Here is a 16842-nt window from a genome sequence, read left to right as displayed (position 1 = left end):
ATATAATAAACTTAAATATGTTTTGTAGAGAGTGTGTGTGTGTGTGTGTGTGTGTGTGTGTGTGTGTGTGTGTGTGTGTGTGTGTGTGAGAGAGAGTATATAATAAACTTAAATATGTTTTGTAGAGAGTGTGTGTGTGAGAGAGAGAGAGAGTGTGTGTGAGTGAGAGAGAGAGAGAGTGTGCGCGTGTCTGTGAGTGTGTGTGTGAGAGAGTCTATAATAAACATAAGTTTTGTAGATAGTATGTGAGTGAGAGAGTGTGTGAGAGTGTCTATAATACACTTAAATATATGTTTTGTATAAAGTGTGTGTGTGTTTTAGAGAGAGAGAGAGAGTGTGTGTGTGTGTGTGTGTGTGTCTGTGAGTGAGTGTGTGAGAGTGTCTATAATAAACTTAAATATGTTTTGTAGATAGTGTGTGTGTGAGAGTGAGAGAGTATGTGTGTGAGAGAGAGAGTGTGTATAATAAACTTAAATATATGTTTTGTATATAGTGTGTGTGTGTTTTAGAGAGAGAGAGAGAGAGAGAGAGAGAGAGTGTGTATGTGTCTGTGAGTGAGTGTGTGAGAGTGTCTATAATAAACTTAAATATATGTTTTGTAGATAGTGTGTGTGTGTGTGTGTGTGTGTGTGTGAGAGTGAGAGAGTATGTGTGAGTGAGAGAGAGAGTGTGTGAGTGAGAGAGAGTGTGTATAATAAACTTAAATATATGTTTTGTATATAGTGTGTGTGTGTTTTAGAGAGAGAGAGAGAGTGTGTGTGTCTGTGAGTGAGTGTGTGAGAGTGTCTATAATAAACTTAAATATATGTTTTGTAGATAGTGTGTGTGTGTGTGTGTGTGAGAGTGAGAGAGTATGTGTGAGTGAGAGAGAGAGAGTGTGTGTGTGTGAGAGAGAGTGTGTATAATAAACTTATATGTTTTGTAGATAGTGTGTGTGTGTGAGAGAGAGTGTGTATGATAAACTTAAATATGTTTTGTAGAGAGAGTGAGAGAGTGTGTGAGTGAGAGAGAGTGTGTATAATAAACTTAAATATGTTTTGTAGAGTGTGTGTGTGTGAGAGTGAGAGAGAGAGTGTGTGTGAGTGAGAGAGAGAGTGTGTGTATAATAAACTTAAATATATATTTTGTAGAGTGTGTGTGTGAGAGTGAGAGAGAGTGTGTGTATAATAAACTTAAATAAATGTTTTGTAGATAGTGTGTGTGTGTGTGTGTGTGTGAGAGAGAGAGAGTGTGTATAATAAACTTAAATATATATTTTGTAGATAGTGTTTGATAACTTTGATGTTATTCTAATGCTTTTTGTTACTAAATACCACTTTATTCAGATGCCTTAGAGAACATTCAAAAGTAATGTTCCCATAACACTTGCAAAAGGATAAAATAGAGAAAAATCCCCTAAAAGTTTTCTCTAACGTTCACATTACAAGAAAAAAAAAGAAAACATTTTAATAACTAGAACATTGACAAAATAACGTTTTCTAAACTTAACTGTAATTAATCAATAAATCAAACTCCAGTAACAGGAATAAGTGTGACAGGTTAAACACATTACTGGATCCATTCACACTCACTCAAGAGTGTTTAACAGCATTTATCACTCATGCTGCAGATCTGTTTTAATGAGTTTTAATGTGGAGAGTCATGAGCATCTCAGCAGCTCCACGGTCACTCAGTTCCCATTAGCGCCAGTGTGTGATTAATACCCTCCCATCACTTGATTTAGGATTCATCACCGTTTTCTGTCAGAAATCCCGTGTGGAGGAGAATGTCAGTGAGTTCCTCCCTTCATCACAGGATCAGGACACACGGAGACCAGGACGACAGCGGGGATGACTGGGAGATCGGGGTTGGGAATCTGATCATCGACCTGGACGCGGATTTGGAGAAGGATCGACAGAGATTGGAGATGAATCGCGTTTTAAGCGTTAATAGCACGACGGAAGGTCGCGATCAAGAGCTCGAGTATCATTGCGCGAGCGCGGGCCTTGCGCGCGCCGAGCTCCCGTTCCTCTGCAAAGAGCCCAAGAAATTCAAGCTGAAACGAAGGAATTGTGAGAGAGAGATTGTGAGCGGAATTCCTAAAGTGTGCGTCGGGAAGCGTCGCGAGGCTCAAGGACGCGTCGCGGAGATGAATTCAGCACCAGTGGACAGCAGCCCCGACGCGGGCGCAAGAGCCAGCAAAGACGCAAAGAAAGGCAAAACCCAAAGCAAAGGAGTGAGGAGAGAGAAGGAGCAGGCGAGGACGCGGAAAGAGAAGCACGGGGATGAGTTCGGCCCGCTTTCCGAGAACGGAACCGAGGGTCTCGTTTGCAGAGGCGGAATGGACGCGGCTATTGTTGAGCACATTGACGACACGAGCACGGTAAGCAAGCATCTGTCCTTCACACACCTTCATATCGGTGCACAAGTTGACACGCGCATAATAACAGTCAAACCGTGATACTGAAGCGAGCGCGAGACTGTGTGAGCTGATGGCGGATTCACTGTCTGTGTGCGTGAGAATCAAGCCTTCTTCTCATGCACCAAAGGTGCTTCTTTATGAGCGACATGCATGTCTTTACAGACTCCTGAACATCCTAAACACCTTCCGTCGCATTGCTTGGTTTGCTTTGCAATATCAGGTTTTCTTTTGTTTGTCAGCCATTTCCTTTGTTATGCATGCAGCCCTTGTGAAAACCGTCATGTCTGTTGCTATTGGAAACCTAAGCAACATAATTCCCCCTGTTTGTGCTGGACAAAGACATACTGGCTCGTTTGAAGCCGAGGTGCTTTTCGTGTGTTATTTACAGTTTAAAACACAGCGAGAGGCTCCGCCCCCTTCTGCTCTATTGTCCCTGTACACTTATCATGATGTCTTTTTCATTTTGCATTGATTCCAGTGACACCGCTCAGCATTCACAGGGACATTCTGACATGATGATGCTGTCATCGCCATTTGTGTGTTTTCCTTGCATGAGGAGGATCAAGTGATTAAGTGGATATTCATATGCTTGATCAACATTATCAGAGCGAGTTCCGATCAAATTGAGCATCAAGAAACTGCATTTTACTTCAGCTGGCCCTGTGTTTGCACTCTCTCTCTCTCTCTCTCCCTCTCTCTCTCTCTCTCTCTCTCTCTCTCCAGTTGAGTGTTAAGACACGGTCAGTCGGAACAAACACACACGAAGCCGAGAAAGCCCTCGAGTCCAGCTACATGGAGCCATGTCAACCCGGAACGAGTGTCAATCTGGAGGGCATTGTGTGGCATGAGACTGAGGAAGGTGAGAGCTTTCTGTTCATGTTATTCTGTGCTATATTCCACATTTAAAACAGAAATACATCATCTCGCTTCTCTTTCTCCACTTCACCACATTATGAAGGGCTGCATTCAAATTGGTTTAACTGGATACGTAAGGGCGAGTTTGCCATTAGCTCCACAGGACTGCGTTTTCAAAGCAGCTGTGAGACTGAATCATTTGAAGGAAGAGGAGACACTGGTTGCATATTGATTAAGCAAATTAAAATTGCAGACCACCATCTTAACTTCCATCACCGAGATCAAACGCTGAATGAATCCATTCGAAAATACAATAAAAGACCTACTCTTAGAAATAAAGGTTCTTTATTGGCTCCATGAAGAACATTTAACATCCATGGAATCTTCCCATTGCACAAAATGTTCTTTAGATTATAAAAATGTTCTATGCTAAGAGAAACTGAAAGGTTCTTTGGGGAACCAAAAATGGTTCTTATTTGGCATCTTTTGGAACCTTTATTTCCAAGAGTGCACTTTGGGCTAAATTTGAATGCTTTTATTTGGTGATTGTGAATTTTTTTTTAAATAATCTTGTGGTTTTTTTTTTTTAACCCCAATATTTCAGAGGTACTCATTACTGTGAATGTTTCTCTTTGATTCCAGGGGTTCTAGTTGTGAATGTCACATGGAGAAAAAGGACCTATGTGGGAACTCTCTTGGACTGTACCAAGCATGACTGGGCTCCACCACGGTAATACACTTTCCTTTCTTTCTTCTTGAATGCTTGACTTGCAGTGTACTGAAGATCCAAGGTGACAGATTTACCAAACAGGGCAAACTAGTGTGAGACCGAAATCCCATAAAAGCAGCGATAAGAGAGTTCTGTAAGGCCAATGTACTGTAGGACAATGTGCAAATTAAAGAACACAGATGCAGCAGCTCATTTACATAAGGACCAACACAATCTACCGAGAGCAACACAAAGTAACTATCGCAGCATGGCGAACGCAAAATGGGTTAAGACATGCTTTTTCGAGTGTTAAAGCCCCCCGTAGTCATTAATTGTATCCTTTAAAACTCATCTTTGATCACAAAATTGACACATATTTAAAAAAAAATTCCTTAAAAAAAATCTTGCCTTAAAATAGCTTGAATGTAACTCAACACCCTTGCCTCATTTAGTATGCACGGTTCTATGAATATGCAAATGAGCCCCGCTTCCACTCACTCACTCAGCTCAGAGATCCACTGGTTGACGATCACACGTTGATCTGATTGGTTACAAGGCAGTTTGTGACGTCAGAAACACCAGCGATTTCAAAGCGTGTTTTTGAGACTGTCTTTGGTTCACTGCAGTTTTAAGGAGGAAATAGTCAAGACTTATGAATTTACACATGGTTTGTCTTAAAGCATATTAAAAACATCCCATAAACATATAAACAACATTAAAAGCTGGATTTTCCCCACTGGGGCACTTAAATAATGGCGCAAATACCAGTAAAGTTCAAGTAAAATCAAGTTGCATGATTTATTTAAATCCTCCATGAGGCCGGTTTTTTGCGTGACACAAGCTGTTAGTAAATCTGTCCCTTTTAGGCCTAAGTTTAAACCTGTTTAGATCATTCATTTGAAATGTGTTTATTTACATACACTCATGACTCCTTGTTGTTTTGAACTAGGTTTTGTGAGTCACCAATGAGTGACTCTGAAATGCCTTGTGGACGTGGACGTGGTAAACGGATGCGTCTTGGCATTCCAGATCAACCAACTGCTGACCCAAGTCTTTCCAAGATACGAGGACTAACTCACAAGAGGCGCGGTGTGGGAATCGGCAGCAAAGGAAGACGAGGGAGTCTGAACCTCAGTGGCTGTAGAACACCTGGATACTACGTGGAGGACATCAAATCCAATCCACTTATATGCGGAAAAAGAAAAAGCAAAGCCCCAGCGGATCTAGATTTGAGCTTGGTCTCGGAGGACATTCGGAATGGGAATGGGAAAAGGATACGAGCCAAATCCAGGAGTGCTCCTTCCACCCCTCAGGGTAAATCCGACCCTGTGTTTCTTGATCAGGTTTGCGCCTCCCCAATGCTAATAGACTGTCCACATCCGAACTGCAACAAGAAGTACAAACACATCAACGGGCTCCGTTACCACCAGTCACACGCTCACCTGAACAATGACAGCAAGCAGGAGTTTGAGGTGGAAAGCGAAGACAGACTTTCAGATTTTGATGAAGCACTCAGCTCTGTACCTTTTGATTCTTCTGAGAACATCGTCTCCAAGAAGCCCAGAAGCATTTACAAACTCAATGCAGTCGGTTCTCCAAAGAGCAGGAAAGCATTGCTCAACAATGAAGGCAGCCCCATGGCCAATGCAAAAATACGCCAGAACTTGACAAGTAAGGATGGATCCATAGATGATCTGAGCAACCTCCCACTCATTTCCAACATGTCTGTCGTCCTTGAGAACTGCCTCATGACGGATCGTAGCACATCTGTCGAGATGCCTAAGCTCGAAGCGGAGGGTGCTATTGAAAAGAGGGACATCTGTAGCAAAGTAAAGAAAGAAAGTGGGTTCGCTGAGAGATGCTCGGCTAAGTCTAGAATCAATAGACTAATCAACGCTGCTCCTGCTCCTCCGAAGCTGACCGCTATTCCCCCCACTGCATTTTCTACTAAAATCCCAGACGTTTCTTCTCATCAGGCCTCTCCAACCGTTACCCTCACAAAAGCCAAGAACCTCTCCTTGAAACCCATTAAGCCAAAGCTGGACATTATTGCACAAGTTAACATGGCCAACACCACTGCAGTCCTGAGCAAAGAGAGTAAGAGAAAGGAAAAGCATCGATTAAAGGACAGGAATTGCAAGAGTCCCAAAAGCGACCCGATTTACACCAAAACGGACGATGCCAAGAGCATCGGGAAAGACTTTCCTGTAAGCCTCTTGAAAGAGCACTTGAGCAAGCAAGATGTGGTGAACGGTCCAGGTGAAACGCAGGAAAGCCGCATGGCGAGTATCAGAGCCGAGGCCGACAAGGTGTACACCTTCTCAGACAACGCACCGAGTCCTTCCATCGGGAGCTCTGCGAGAATGGACTGTGGCCCTCTTACAAACGGTGATGGAGTTGGAGTGACTGCTAAAACAAACAGTCCTGCATACTCCGACATATCCGACGCAGCCGAGGACGGCGGATCCAACTCGAGATCTAGAAGGAACTCCACGCAAGATTCGAACGCCAACATCATTCCCAAAATTCCCAACGCTGGCACGGTGACCCCAGGAAAAGAGGTCCAGTCCACATCTCATGGCCATGGCTATGAATCCCATTGTATCCCAGGTTACATGCACTCTGGGCAAGCCAATTCCACATCGTTCCACAAGGTGGCCTCACCTTACGGTCGACCGAAGGATGACTTGAGAGATTCAAGTGAGGATGGGAAAAGCTCAGAATCGTCTAGCCACTCGAGTTCCCAATCGCAGATTCAGTACGAAACGCACACAGCGCTGGCTCAGTCCTTGTATTACGGACAGTACAGCCGGGGTGTTCCCGTGGACCAGAAGGTTCTGATGATGCCCAGCTCCCACAGGCCGCTCAACGAGGCGTGCTGTGAGGAAATACAGTATAGCAAGCAGAGTAGAGGTCAAGTTAGGCGAGGATCCGAGCAAAAGGAACGAACGAAGGATGAGCAAAAACAATTTATGAGCTCTCCTCAGTCGATTCATAAGGGCGCAAACTCTGTTAAAATTAGCTGTGCGAAACCTGGCTTCATCTATGTGGAGTTGGACAAGCAGCTGTCATTTCAGCAGCAGCAGGGAAAGCCGTCTCACATCCATGCCGTGACTAAAGAACAAGGGGTCCTCAAGGAATCTGAAGACCTCAGTTTGGAGAGCTCAAACTCAAAATCAAATGTGGACACAAATGTAACATTTCTAAATGTAAGTTACTGATGTTACTTATCATTTACTGAGGAAATGTTCTTTTAAAGACATTAACAGACTTCTAGAAAAGTCCTTGGTTATGCTGGGATAACAGTCGTTCAACGCATGTTGTTATGAGTGGAAATTCTGTATGATCCTTAATCATCAAATTATCGAATTGCCCGGATTTTTTGATGATTGAGATCATATTGATCCTTTTGAAATTTTCAGTGAACGCATTAAACACAGGGCTACTGTTTCATAACAAAGGGCTTCCCTGTAAGGTGTGTAATTTCATTGGTTGTCAGAGCAGAAACTGTTTGACGGTGGATGTTCCTCTGGGTTTAGGCTTCAGAGTCTCAGTCCTGGAGCCACTCTTATCAGTCCAAATATGTGAAGCAGCAAACTCAAGAGGTCAACAAGATCTCTGAGGAAATGATTCTCAGTCCAGACAAGGGGAAAGACTGGCACGTGCCTGTAGAGTCCGAGTCCAGGCTGGAGACCGAACTCCAGAACGTCAAGTGTGAGACGGCTGCCGAGGTCTCCGAGGAAAGTACCCGAGCGGATGGGGACGAGATTGTGGACGAGATGTCTGAAGACTCGCAGACCGCGAGAGGGCCCGCCTCGTCACCCCAGCAATCCTTCCTCCAGTTTCAACACTCCTACCCCTATTTGCACCTGTGCGAGGCGAGCAGCAATGCGTACAGGGTGATGTCTCCAGCGCTGGTGCACAATTACCCAGGTAATCATCTGTAAATATGACATCACAATGGTGACCATGGGGGGAAGGGTACGCTGTAAAAAAAAATCGTGATTTTAACGGTAAAATACCGTAAAAATGCCACAGTGAAAAACTGTTAATTGGTTAACAGAAAGTTTCCGTACTGTATACGGTGAATAACTGTGATAGATCTAACCATACATTTAATGTCATTTTACAGTAAAATACAGTTAAATGTACAGGTTTTGGAAATGAAAAAGAAAAATCGTAAACTGACACATATTTTAAAAAAAAATTCTTAAAAAAATCTTGCCTTAAAATAGCTTGAATGTAACTCGACACCCTTGCCTCATTTATTATGCACGGTTCTATGAATATGCAAATGAGCCCCGCCTCCACTCACTCACTCACTCAGCTCAGAGATCAACTGGTTGACGAAATTCCCTGCATGACACTTCACATTTGATGTATTTCTGTTGAAATAACTGTTTCTTCTTAGTTTTTTCTAATCAGTTATGTACATTAGGGGTTTATGTTGCATTTAATGGTGTTAAATGAATGTTTACTGCATTTTTTTAAATGTCATGTGTGTTACCATGATGGTGTTTAGTGTGTGTGTGAATGACACTGTGCAGCTTCTATATAATACTATTAACTATCTTGAGGAAAAGCTGCTTGTGACTGATCATGTGACTCTCATCAGCGCTGTGATTGGTGGTTGTCAGTGTATTACAATGGTACAAAACAGATATTAGTACTTCAATAAGTCAGTAAATTAACATTATATCAGATAATGAAATACGGCTTTTTACTGTAAATTTAAGTCTGTAAAACCTAAAATGTTGCTACCGTATTTTTTATGGTAGATTTCTGGCCACCACAGCTGCCGTTTTTTTACTGGAAATTTTACGGTAATTTGTTTTTACAGTGTTATAGTGTCAATAATTCTGTGGGGTCAAAGCATGTGTTCGCATGGAAGAATGGGGGTTACCGTACAAAGCTTTACAAATAAAGGATTGGAGTGTCATATAAGTATTCCCTCACTCAGCTCCTTAGAGGCTTTGGATTGTTCTTATTGAGAGTAAGCTGTGTGTTTTCCTCTCCAGGTTTCCATTACCCTCTGTATGGGAAGACGGCTGGGAGAGAGGATTCAGAAGCAGCTCAAAGCAGCAAACCAGTGACAGATTCGACAGCATTAGAGCTCCTGTCGCATCCTCTCCTGCCTTATCATGGCAAATCTCCTGTTGTATGTATCCCACTACAAAACAGCAAGTAAAAGACGGTTGGATCATTTATAAGTAAGGCAAGGCTTATTGGCCACCACAGAGTCAAATGTGGATCTACATGTGATCTAAACAAACTGTGTGAAGCTGAAGTTGTTATAGTTACTAAATATAGTTCCTTAATGAACATCCAGAACAGTAGAGGACATCAAATAAATGCTGGCTAATTGTTGGGAATTGGGATTTGTTGGCACACTTTGGGACACAAAAGTGTCATTAATTGATTAAAGGCACTGTAAACAATTTCAGCTTTTCAGTTTTGATCGTTTCCCAGCAAGCAATTTTGTGTTTAAAATACGTCTAATAGCCGTCTAAACACAGCCATGATGTCTAGGCTAAAACAAGGCATTTGTTTGACAAAATTTGGGCTATCAGTAGCCACGTTTCCATTACCCTTCAAATTGCGCAAATTGAAATTGCGAATTGAAAATACGGCCAATGGAAACACGTAAATTTCGCAAAAACTCCCATTTACCGCAAAAAAGTTTTTCTGCTCGCATGACGGGGTTTTTCAGGCAATTCGAAAAAGAAATATTTTGCAAAACTGCAATGGAAACAGTTTTTGCGCATTCACAGGTCACCTGACGTAGACGACGCGGTGTGTTTGGACAGAATACGAGACAGAGTTCTTTATTAAATTCATAAAAGACAAAAGAATTACAGGAATAATGGATTCTAAACCTCAAATAAATGCCACAATCAAGACCTGGAAGCAGAAATGAGGGAGAAACACCCAGAAACTTGGGAAATGAGAAATGTGCCGCTCACAAGTATAAGGGTCGTCCCTCACCATTAATGCTTGGAAACATACATATATCTCCTTCCATTAATAATAATGGCCAGTGCAGTGGCTGGGATATTGTACATAAACCTACCAACGTCCATTGACATGGTTTTTGGAATGATACTTTTAAAATTAAAATGAAGTTTTAGTCGCATAACATCGTTAATGGAAACGTCATTGTCGACATTTAGAAAAAAATTGCAAAAGTTTTGCGCAAATCTGTAATGGAAACGCGCCTACTGTAAGGTTCTTTGGGGAACCAAAAATGGATCTTCTATCCCAGCCTGCAACATAGTGTCGGCCCAGATCCGGCCCACATTTGGTACATGGGGAATCAATGCGTACCGGATGTGGGCCGGATCTGGGCCGACACTATGTTGCTGTCTGGGATAGAAGATCCATTTTTGGTTCCTTTATTTTTAAGAGCGTATGCCTTCAAACCACATAAAACAAATGAAGAATGTCACTGTCTTGACAGTATCTCAGTGTTTACTCCGTGTGTTTCCCTCTCCAGCCTGGAGAACGAGGATCCCCGGAGCAGGAACGAGACTCTGAGCGGGAGAGAGAGACGGTCCCGTATGGACGCCACCTTCAGACACATCACCTCACTCATCTGGGCATGAGCTACACGCTGGTGTCCGGCCAGTACGACCCCTTTCAAGGTGAAAAGGTCAAAAACAACGGAACAATACTTATTAATTAATAGTTATTAATAACACTATTAATACTGCACCAGAATACTTAGCTGAGCTTATTACACTGCAAAAAATGCTTTTCTTACTTGGTATTTTTGCCTTGTTTCCAGTCCAATTATCTAAAGATTCTTAAATAAAGATGTCTTTACTAAAGTAGTAAAATGATATAAGATATTAAGTCTTGTTTTCTGGGAACATAAATCAAAATTAAGTGAGTTTTTGCTTAAAACAAGCAAAATGATCTGCCAATGGGGTGAGAAAAATAATCTAGCTTTTTTAATTTAGCTTTTTTTTAACCAACAAATCACTTAATTTTGATTTATATCCCCAGAAAACAAGACATAATATATTATGTAATTTTACTACTTTAGGAAATGCATCTTGATTTAAGAATTTTTTAGATATTTGGACTGTAAACCATACAAAAATACTAAGTAAGAAAAGCATTTTTGCAGTGTAAGCCCTACAGTTCAGGCGTAAGATTAAGATCATCAAACAAGTTTCTTCTATTTCCTCGTGCGAGTCTCTGAAGGGTGATCGTGTTTTCTCTGTCGCTGGTCTAGATTGTGGAATAATCTGCCATTGGATGTTAGATCTTCCTCGATAAGGACCGCTTAAAATCTTATCTGTACTCTTTGGCATTTTAGTACATTAGTACATGGTTGCTTTTTATTGCAATGCACAGCACGTTGGATCTACGGTGGTAGCCTGTAAGATGCTATATAAATAAATAAACAAATGAAACTAAACGATTACTACTGAACCTACTACAGCCTTTCTCAAAGGGCTCATATCACGAGGAATCAAATGTTGCTTGATCTTGAGTTCTTGCACTTTTAACACATACTGTTAAGGCCCCGGTATACTCATGGTGAATGAGTTCTTTTCACTCGCTTAGGGTTAAGAAGAAGTTTGAAATACCTTTGTGGTGATAATCTTTTAGCGAACATCCTGAACAACCCTAACCCATCCTGACCAACCATCCTGAATAACCCTAACCCATCCTGAACAACCCTAACCCATCCTGAACCACCCTAACCCATCCTGAACAACCCTAACCCATCCTGAACAACCATCCTAAACAACCCTAACCCATCCTGAACAACCATCCTAAACAACCCTAACCCATCCTGAACAACCATCCTGAACAACCCTAACCCATCCTGAACAACCCCAACCCATCCTGAACAACCCTAACCCATCCTGAACCACCCTAACCCATCCTGAACAACCCTAACCCATCCTGAACAACCATCCTAAACAACCCTAACCCATCCTGAACAACCATCCTGAACAACCCTAACCCATCCTGAACAACCCCAACCCATCCTGAACAACCATCCTAAACAACCCTAACCCATCCTGAACAACCATCCTGAACAACCCTAACCCATCCTGAACAACCCCAACCCATCCTGAACAACCCTAACCCATCCTGAACCACCCTAACCCATCCTGAACAACCCTAACCCATCCTGAACCACCCTAACCCATCCTGAACAACCCTAACCCATCCTGAACAACCCTAACCCATCCTGAACAACCATCCTAAACAACCCTAACCCATCCTGAACAACCATCCTGAACAACCCTAACCCATCCTGAACAACCCCAACCCATCCTGAACAACCATCCTAAACAACCCTAACCCATCCTGAACAACCATCCTGAACAACCCTAACCCATCCTGAACAACCCCAACCCATCCTGAACAACCCTAACCCATCCTGAACCACCCTAACCCATCCTGAACAACCCTAACCCATCCTGAACCACCCTAACCCATCCTGAACCACCCTAACCCATCCTGAACAACCCTAACCCATCCTGAACAACCATCCTAAACAACCCTAACCCATCCTGAACAACCATCCTGAACAACCCTAACCCATCCTGAACAACCCTAACCCATCCTGAACAACCCCAACCCATCCTGAACAACCATCCTAAACAACCCTAACCCATCCTGAACAACCATCCTGAACAACCCTAACCCATCCTGAACAACCCTAACCCATCCTGAACAACCCTAACCCATCCTGAACAACCATCCTGAACAACCCTAACCCATCCTGAACAACCCTAACCCATCCTGAACAACCCCAACCCATCCTGAACAACCCTAACCCATCCTGAACAACCCCAACCCATCCTGAACAACCCTAACCCATCCTGAACAACCCCAACCCATCCTGATTTTTGCTGAATGTTTTAGTTGGAAGTTCGTCTAACATTTTTTCTTGTGTTCATATTTTTACTCACGTCTGACCTCGACCGACTTAAAAGAAGAAATGTGACCCTGGATCACGTCACCAGTCACGAGTTGCACGGGCCAACAATACATTGTATGGGTCAAAATTTTCGATTTTTCTTTTATGCCAAAAATCATTAGGATATTAAGTAAAGATCATGTTCCAGGAAGATATTTAGTAAATTTCCTACCTTAAATATATCAAAAATGTATTTTTGTGAGTGAATGCAGCACAATCGCCAACATAAATGAACAACTTTAAAGGAGATTTTCTCAATGTGTCGATTTTTTTGCACCCTCAGATTCCAGATTTACAATAGTTGTATCTCGACCAAATATTGTCCAATCCTAACAGACCATACATCAATGGAAAGATTATTTATTCAGCTTTCAGATTAAAAAACTAACCCATGTGACTGGTTTTGTGGTCCAGGGTCACAAATGAACCGGAGAAGATTTACACCCAAAGAGGGCGGAGCCTTAGAGCCACACCCACCTATTATGTAATCGCCACCGACCAATGGCAGATCAGAGGTGTTTCCCAGCCGGAGCCGGAACTTTTTTCAGAAATTTCACTTTGGAAAGCTGTTTTTAAACTCCGAAAACGAACCCTGGTTTTGTTCGAAATGATGTCACACAAATTCGTTCTTCAGTTTTGCTTTAAATAAATCGGGGCCTTAACATTCAGAACTCAGTCCAGCATCTATAGAAACAACTCTGCTGTTTGCGTGAGAATATATAATAATTGTGGCTAATAATATCATATATGTGTCTGTGAACGGAGACCGGGTACGAGTTGATTGTAATGTTCTGCGATCTCTGGTCCTAAAGGTTTGAGCTCAGCGGCTCTGGTTGCGAACCAGCAAGTGACGACAACACAAACCTGTTCCAGCGGTGAGAAAACTAACGCAACGCAACACATTAGTGCCCGCACACAAGCGCTTTACATGCATTCCCCCCATAGGGATTTAGGACTTGTGAGTCTTATTTTTGACTGTCATTTTTATGATTTTTTATGTCATATTTATGACTTAGTATGTCAGAATTGTAACCTTTTATACTTTTTATGTAATAATTTTGACTTATGTCATAATTTTGAGTTTTTAAGTCATAATTTAGTTTTTCAACTTCATCTCATAAAGTAATAAATTCAAATTTTTATGTCAAAATTATTACATTGGTGTCGACTTATGAATTTACACATGGTTTGTCTTAAAGCAGATTAAAAACACCACATAGACACACAAACAACATTAGAAGCTGGATTTACACCACAGGGGGACTTTAAAAGTTTATTAGTTATCCATAAATATCAGTTTCCCTATGGAGAAAACGAATGGAGTCGGAATCGACTGTTGCTGCAATGACATAAAACGAAGCAATTAAACATTTAATCCGAGTTTAACGTTTACCCAGCTTACAAACATGTGTTCTAAGAAAAGTTATGAAAACGTTATTTCTGAACGTTCAAAACGATTATGATATTTAAGTCAGAATTTCACATTTTTATTTAAGAATTTTGACTTTTTAATATCATAAATATGACTTCATATTTCATAGTTTTGACTTTTTGTTATCATTTCGACTTAGTATGTCATCATTTAGTTTTTATGTCATTATCTTGAATTTCTGTCATAATTCTGACATTTAAGTCAGAATTTCAACTTTTTATTCAAGAATATGACCTTTTAAGTCATAATTGCGACTTTTGTGTGTGTGGCATATTTCTGACTGTCATTTTTATGATTTTTTATGTCATAATTATGACATTTAAGTCATAATTTCTACTTTTTAATATACTTTTTATGTCATAATTTCGACTTTTTAAGTCATAATTTAGTCTTCATTTATCTTCATCTCATAAATGTAATAACTTTGAATTTTTATGTAAAAATTATTACATTAAGGTCATAATTTCGACTTGTATGTCATAATTTCGATGTGTATGTCATATTTTTGTCTTTTTGTAATTTTTATGATTTTTATGTCATAATTTTAAGTCATAATTTTAACTTTTTAATATACTTTTTATGTCATAAATTCGACTTTTTAAGTCATAATTTAGTCTTCATTTAACTTCATCTCATAAACGTAATAAATTCGAATTTTTATGTAAAACTGATTACATTAAAGTCATAATTTCGATGTGTATGTCATATTTTTGTCTTTTTTATGTCATTTTTATGATTTTTATATCAGAATTTTAACTTGTTAATATAATTTTTATGTCATAAATTTGACTTTTTAAGTCAAATTTAGTGTTCATTTAACTTAATCTCATAAACATAATAAATTTGAATTTTTATGTAAAAATTATTACATTAAAGTCATAATTTCGACTTGTATGTCATAATTTCGATGTGTATGTCATATTTTTGTCTTTTTTGTCATTTTTATGCTTTTTATATCAGAATTTTAACTTTTTAATATACTTTTTATGTCATAAATTTGACTTTTTAAGTCATAATTTAGTCTTCATTTAACTTCATCTCATAAACGCAATAAATTCGAATTTTCATGTAAAAATTATTACATTAAAGTCATAATTTCGACGTGTATGTCATATTTTTGTCTTTTTTATGTCATTTTTATATCAGAATTTTAACTTTAATATATTTTTTATATAATAATTTAGATTATTTCAGAATTTTGAATTTTTGTCATAATTTCCAGTTTTTTTAATTTCCAGTTTTTTAAGTGTTTTAAAAAAAAAAATTCTTCGAGTGTTTAGGGAGCATTGCATTTGATATGGAAACGTTACTTTTGAACGTTCTCTGAAACAAGTAACGTTTACAAAACCGTTCCATGAACAGCAGAACTAATGCCTGTGAGTGTCCCTGACCGTCAGTTTAATCTCCACAGAAAACGAGGGAAAGATGTGAGACGTTCCCGACGCACACGAGGACTCTGGGACTTTTCCTCTGGGAAAGCGGAAGATCTGATGAATGTAGGAATGGAGGAGTTTGCAGTGGAGAAAGCCTGTAAATGCTCCATCTAGCTGTTTGTATGCACTTATATCGTTGTGTAACCATAATGTTGAATGTATTTGCTCTCTCTTCACCTCTAAAGGACGGTTTGCAATAGATTATAAGTGACTGTAAGTACGGTGGCTCGCTCTGCATTGACTTATTAACATGAATATACTGTTATTAACAGCCATTAATCTATTGTATCGTATAAAGTGGATGTTCATCGATGCTCATCTCAGTGCCATACAGTATTATCGTGATGTACATAGTTGTACAGAGTTTACCGAAGCGACTATAACTAGCTTATGTACCTTTGTATTGATGAGTGCAATGTCTGGCCGCGTTGTTCCTTCAGTAGTGATGATGATGATGATGGTGATGATGATGATGATGATGGTGCATAACTCATCATGTTTACGAGAGGTTTTCTGGACAGATCGTCAGTGGCTCCTCAGCTTTTCTTCATGTCTGCTGGATCATCAAAACTGCAGTTGCTTTTTATACTGTCTCTGCCTTAACATGTTTGGCGATCCGAATAAACAGTCAAGGTTGTTTTTATCCTTTAGTTCTGTGGAAAATTATTCCAAAGTGGAAGTAAGTGGAGTTTATACCGTGTGTGTGTGTGTGTGTGTGTGTGTGTGTGAAGAATGGAAAAGTAAACCGCCTCACAATTATGAGATAAAAAGTCATTCTTATGACATATGAAGTCATGATAATTATGAAATGGAAAAGTTGAAATTATGACATACTAAGTCGTAATTATGAGCAATTCACACTTGTGAGGAAAATATGTTTGACTTTTTATGACATTTAGTCAGAATATCAACATATTATTTCAGAATCTTGACTTTTTAATATCTATTTAATTTTTAATATTTATTTAATATCATAATTATGACTTCATATTTCATATTTTTGTCATTATTTTGACTTAATGTGTCATATTTTTAAATTTGTCATAATTATGACATTAAAGTTTTGTT

At 39.9% G+C, this 16842-nt stretch overlaps 1 protein-coding gene across 2 annotated transcripts; it reads left to right on the top strand.

Annotated features, from left to right (window-relative positions):
* The first annotated feature begins 1624 nt into the window (after positions 1-1624).
* Positions 1625-16432, top strand: znf608 (zinc finger protein 608). 2 transcript variants are annotated; one of them, XM_079896518.1, is made up of 9 exons: positions 1625-2362; positions 3125-3260; positions 3899-3986; positions 4915-7174; positions 7505-7898; positions 8984-9123; positions 10459-10606; positions 13722-13784; positions 15753-16432. In XM_079896518.1, the coding sequence occupies exons 1-9, from the start codon at positions 1766-1768 to the stop codon at positions 15770-15772; spliced, it is 3846 nt and encodes a 1281-aa protein (XP_079752644.1). In that variant the 5' UTR covers positions 1625-1765; the 3' UTR covers positions 15773-16432. The 2 variants fall into 2 exon arrangements, with proteins under 2 accessions (XP_079752644.1, XP_079752645.1); XM_079896519.1 differs by lacking the exon at positions 15753-16432 and having other exon boundaries at positions 1638-2362; positions 10459-10614.
* The last annotated feature ends 410 nt before the right edge of the window (positions 16433-16842 follow it).

The sequence above is a fragment of the Squalius cephalus genome (genome assembly GCF_949319135.1).
Source record: "Squalius cephalus genome assembly, chromosome: 16".
Lineage (NCBI taxonomy): Eukaryota > Metazoa > Chordata > Actinopteri > Cypriniformes > Leuciscidae > Squalius > Squalius cephalus.
The sequence above is the reverse complement of the archived record's forward strand: the minus strand, read 5'-3'. Positions and strand labels throughout refer to the sequence as shown.

Bases quoted from the DNA above. Each gene is read 5' to 3' on its own strand.
- znf608 (XM_079896518.1), top strand. From the start codon at position 1,766: ATGTCAGTGAGTTCCTCCCTTCATCACAGGATCAGGACACACGGAGAC. The intron at 3,261-3,898 runs GTGAGAGCTTTC...CTTTGATTCCAG, and splicing joins GTGGCATGAGACTGAGGAAG to GGGTTCTAGTTGTGAATGTC. The intron at 10,607-13,721 runs GTGAAAAGGTCA...CTGGTCCTAAAG, and splicing joins CCAGTACGACCCCTTTCAAG to GTTTGAGCTCAGCGGCTCTG.